Source organism: Lotus japonicus, chromosome 3 (assembly GCF_012489685.1).
Source record: "Lotus japonicus ecotype B-129 chromosome 3, LjGifu_v1.2".
NCBI lineage: Eukaryota > Viridiplantae > Streptophyta > Magnoliopsida > Fabales > Fabaceae > Lotus > Lotus japonicus.
Window position 1 is genome coordinate 52,905,245 of NC_080043.1, and position 5,246 is coordinate 52,910,490.

At 41.5% G+C, this 5,246-nt stretch overlaps 1 protein-coding gene across 1 annotated transcript; it reads left to right on the top strand.

Moving 5' to 3' along the window:
- Positions 1-613: 613 nt before the first annotated feature.
- On the top strand, positions 614-1,540 carry LOC130744305 (uncharacterized). The gene has a single exon (XM_057596494.1). It carries the CDS (start codon positions 614-616, stop codon positions 1,538-1,540), a length of 927 nt encoding a protein of 308 aa, XP_057452477.1.
- Positions 1,541-5,246: the final 3,706 nt, after the last annotated feature.

The following is a 5,246-nucleotide window of genomic DNA, read 5'->3' on the forward strand; positions in this document are numbered from 1 at the left end:
ATAATGTTCCCATCAGCAATCTGAATGCTGATGATGCTGTTGATGTTGAGATTGATGGTGATCAATCTAATCAAGAGGAAATTAATCCTGATCCTGTCTCTAAAACTCTTGTAAGTCCTGGTGTATCTCCACCCTCATGTTTTGAGTTAGTGGATGATGTTTATGTGTCTCCCTCTCCCATTGTGAATCCTGAAGAACCTGCTGTCGAGGAAGAGGTTCATGCATTGGTTGATGATAAAGGCACAGAGCCTGATGACAATGTGTTGGCTAAAGTATTGTCTGAGAAAAAGAGAAAGAAAAGAAAATCCTCCACTCTCTCTTCCAAATCCAAATCTAGCAAGACTCCTAAGTCTCATAGGAGTGCACAGGTCTAAGTCCATGCCAAGAAGAAGAAGAACAAGGAGAAGAAGAAGGCTGTAGTTGAAGAAGTGGCTCCTCAGAAGAAGAGTGTCAAGAGAAAAAGAAGAGATGCTGATGTGTCTGATGTCGAGCCTGATGTCTCAGACATTGACATGACTGCCAAAAAAAAAATGTCTGGAAGGAGAGTCCCAGTGAATGTTCTAGAGGCTCCTCTGGATAATATCTCTTTCAACTTTGTGGAAAGTGCATCAAGATGGAAGTATATCTACCAGAGAAGGGTTTCTCTTGTCAAGAAGTGCTGGACTTAATTGCTGTTGCTGGTCTCATGAAGACTGTATCTGGATTTGGTCGTTGTTTTGACAAGCTCGTGAAGAAGTTTGTGGTGAATATCACCCTTGACTGCAATATGGCTGGAAGTGCAGAGTACAGGAAGATGTATGCTAGAGGTAAACCTGTTAATTTTTCTCCTATTTCGATTAATTCTTTTATGGGTGTTGATGTTGGAGACATTTCATTGAATGTGATCACCAAGGAGATCACTGCCGGGCATGTAAAATCTTGGCCCAAGAAGGGTATAATGTCTACTGGCGCCTTGAGTGTCAAGTATGCTTTGCTGAACCGCATAGGAGCTGCAAATTGGTTTCTAACCAATCATTCTTCCCACATTTCTACTGGTCTTGCCCAGTTGATTTACTTGATTGGCACTAAGACTCCATTTTATTTTGGAGCATTTGTTTTTGAGCAAACAATGAAGCATGCAGATACTTTGCCTATGAAGTTGCCCATTGATTTTCCTTCTCTGATCTCTGAGATCATCCTCAGCCAGCACCCAGAGATTGTGGCCTCAGATGAGCATCCTTTGCAGAAAGCCATTCCTCTTACTTTTGATCCTGGGCTGTATGTTGGACCACATGTCCAGGACATTATTGTTGAAACTGATCAAGTTGGAGCTGAGAATTTCAGTGTGTCAATATCCTTTGCTGATCCTGGTGATGTTCTTTCTGAACTTATGGAAGTGTCCAAGACTCTTCAGGACACTATTGTGAGTTGTACTCAGAGGAAGAAGAAGGTTGATCTGCTGATCAAGAGGTTGACTATGGGTAAGGCTCCTGCGGCTGAAGATAGAAATCAGGCCGGTGTTGTTCAGGATGTTGGGGCATCTAGTTCTGATTCTAGTTAGTTTGTTTTATTTGTTATGCTCTTATTCGATATGATTGTAATTGATGCTGGATGATGTTGTCTCTACCCTTTGCCAAATTATGTTAATAAGGGGGAGAAGTAGTGTGGATTGTGGATGATTGTAAGACCCAAGTTTTTAAGCTTAGAATAAGTGGAAGAGATTTCCATTCACGATTAGGCTTGACGTATTGAGAAGGGAAACCTGAACAAAAGTTTATTAAAGGAAATATATTTATGAAGGAGAAAGTTCAGGAAAAGTCAAAGGATTTTATCGAAGTCGATTTAAGTTATAGCACGATCGTTATACGCCTAACCTAGGTCAGAAACCCTAGTATATAGCTGATTTTCACTTTTAGGCACGACGGAAGTTAATTCCAAAAATCTTCAGAGAAATGTTAGAACTTCTCTTTTTCCATATATCACAATCGTTTCGAGGCGAAACTCTAGGATCTACGAACGTCCGATTCCAATCATCGGAAGTTTGCCGAAACCGAATCCCTGGTATTTCAAAACCCTAGAATTTCTCGACAATGAAGACTTTATCTATTCAGAGCTTCAAATGGATATTCTACACGCGTACACCCATTTCTCTTGATGATTTCAATCTTTCTTCAGAAGGAAGTTTTCCATTCCGACATTCGATGCAAAAAGCAACTTATCGGGTAAAATAGTTTTACACCGAATTTGCACCGACTTTGCATTAGTTGCCAAAAATACAAGGAGACATCTTCTTAGCTTAGGAATTCCTTTGCCAAAACCTATCTTAGAATTCATGGAGAATGATGCCGGAAAAATCAGATTCGCGAAACTTTCATTTTCCCGCGAATTACCATTTTCTATATATAGCAAGAAAGGTGAGAAAATTTACAAGAACTCCTCCATTTCTCTCCCAAACCCGCGAGCTCCATTGAAGAGGAAGGAAGAAGAGTTTTTCTTCATCTCTTGCTTGATCGTCGATCAATCAGTTGCTACTTCAAGGCTTCGAGGTATAGTCGCTAATCCTTACCTCTGATCGCTTTTTCCATAGCTTTTCTGTAGAGTTTTCTGAGTGGATAGTTTATGGGTTTTTGCAAAACTATCCTGAATCTTTCATTTCTGATTCTAAACCTCTTCTATATGTGCCCAAGATCACTTCTGCCGGATTAGATTTTCCGTTATGTCGCCGGAATTCCGCCGGAATCAATTTGAACCTAAAATACTCATTTTTGGAGTTTTTGGTGTAAAGCTTCAACCTTTAGGCTGAAAACTATCGCCTTAGCTTAGTGCTAGTAGGATTAGTTGTCATAAACGTCGTTGGTGACGTCCCTGCAAAATTTTATTTTTGGGATTTCAGTTTTGAAAATCCTAAGTTAAAAATCATGACCAAAATACCCCTGCGACAGTTTTTGATCCGATAATTTTTCCGAGTTCAGAATACCCTTAGTTACGGCTTATGAAAGCATAGGAACCAAGTTTGATCGAAGAAAAATCGAACCCCACAATTAAACAAAGTGGCCGAACCTATTTAGGGGGGAGGAGGAAATTTCCTTTTCCGAAAACTTGTCTTTTCGCGCTAGATTATCGTACCTTAGAGTATAGATTACTTCGAGTAACCTTAGTAAGTATCGATAGCTTAGTTTTCGATAGATTCTAATAGTATTTCTGTGGTTTTGCTCTAAAGGTGATTTTGAGGAATTCCCAGAGGAGCAAGGCTTTGATTGTGAACAAGTGTTAGGAGATCGTCCTGAAGAATCTACAGGTGAGGGCTTCTCACTGAATCTCTAGTTAATGCTTAGGGTCGATGTTTCGACATTGTTTACTGTTTATGCACTGGAATTGTGTGTGATTGGAAAATGTTTTCTGAGGCTTCGGCTGACAATGTAGATGATGCATCTACTGAATGTTTTTGATGAGTGAATGACATGCTAAGTGCTAATTGGGTAATTTAGGATGTGTGGTGCATGCCTTATATGCTAAGTGCTATGTGGTTATTGTTTAATATATTGATATATGACATGTTGATTGGTTGTGCTGAGTTATTTATACTTATGCAATGAGATCTGAGATTCTGAATGGTGAGAATAGCGGGCAGGTCATGCCGATTTTATTTTGAGAGTTTTGAGAAAGTTTGATAGGACGAATGAGATTCGGGCCTTGTTATGATGTTTGTGGATCGAGACATTCTCTGGAGTCATTTGGGGATTAGGAGATCCCGAGAACTTATAGGATTTGCGATAAGACTAAAAAGGATATTATTTTGAAAAGAAAACTCATAAGACATTAAACAACCTCTAAATCTTTAAATAAAGATAATAAACTCGAAAGGAAGCTTTGGATGCAGATCATAGTTTTGGAAAACGAGAATTGTCGTCGGATCCCAGCATTGAGAAAGTTGAGGGGCTTCGAGTATGTAGATGTTGTGGTGCTGTTGGAGCAGCGTTTGTTGTTGTGCTGTTGGAGCAGCTATTGTGGTTGTGCTGTTGGAGCAGCTATGTGGTTGGGCGTATCTTCGACTTTGCGGCGCGAATCCGTATGTCCAAACCAGACGGGTTGGGCCGATTCGGCAATAATTGTTGACACGCGCGAATCCGTATATTCAATCCGATGGATTGGATCGATTCGGCGGTAGTCACTCAGGCTCGCGTGAATCCGTATGTTCAATCCGAGGGATTGGATCGATTCAGCGATAACCTTTCGACTCGCGTGAATCCGTATGTTCAATCCGAGGGATTGGATCGATTCAGCGACAACTTTTCGACACGCGCGAATCCGTATATTCAATCCGATGGATTGGATCGATTCGGCGGTAGTCACTCAGGCTCGCGTGAATCCGTATGTTCAATCCGAGGGATTGGATCGATTCAGCGATAACCTTTCGACTCGCGTGAATCCGTATGTTCAATCCGAGGGATTGGATCGATTCAGCGACAACTTTTCGACACGCGCGAATCCGTATATTCAATCCGATGGATTGGATCGATTCGGCGGTAGTCACTCAGGCACGCGTGAATCTGTATGTTCAATCCGAGGGATTGGATCGATTCAGCGATAACCTTTCGACTCGCGCGGATCCGTATGTTCAATCCGATGGATTGGATCGATTCGGCGATAGTCATTGGACACGCGCAATGTCCGTATGTTCGACTCTTTTGAGTGAACCGACTTGGCGTTGTCATTTGTTGCGTGTGCGAGTCCGTATGTTCAACCCAGGGGGTTGGATCGACTCGACATGCCTAATTGTGGGAGTTGCGTGTGCGAGTCCGTATGTTCAACCCAAGGGGTTGGATCGACTTGACATGCCTAATTGTTGGGCTATCCTGGGGATAAGTCCGGGAAACCGGGAGTTTCCGAGTATGTGATACTCTTTGCTTGTTGAGCAGTTGTGACCATCGAATTGAGATGAGTCGGATGATCCGGAGATCATCATGAGTTACTATGTGGATGTGAAGAAGTGTCTTTTGTCGCAGAATTGACTTTACCTTAGGGTAAGCTTTTAGAGACTTTAATTTACCTAGATCACGTGGCGACGTGTCGAGTGAGAGTCGGAGACGTTGTTTGACTAATCATCCTGCATTCATGCATACTGATTTAGTTGTCGAGTGTGATTGTTATTTGTTAATCCTATTTGGAACATGTTAATTGTTATTATTGCTGTTAAGTTCATTATGGAAAATGCAACCCTAGGATGTTATCCCTAGCTATAAGCCTAAGTGGCTATTCTCTTATCT

Bases quoted from the DNA above. Each gene is read 5' to 3' on its own strand.
- LOC130744305 (XM_057596494.1), top strand. From the start codon at position 614: ATGGAAGTATATCTACCAGAGAAGGGTTTCTCTTGTCAAGAAGTGCTG.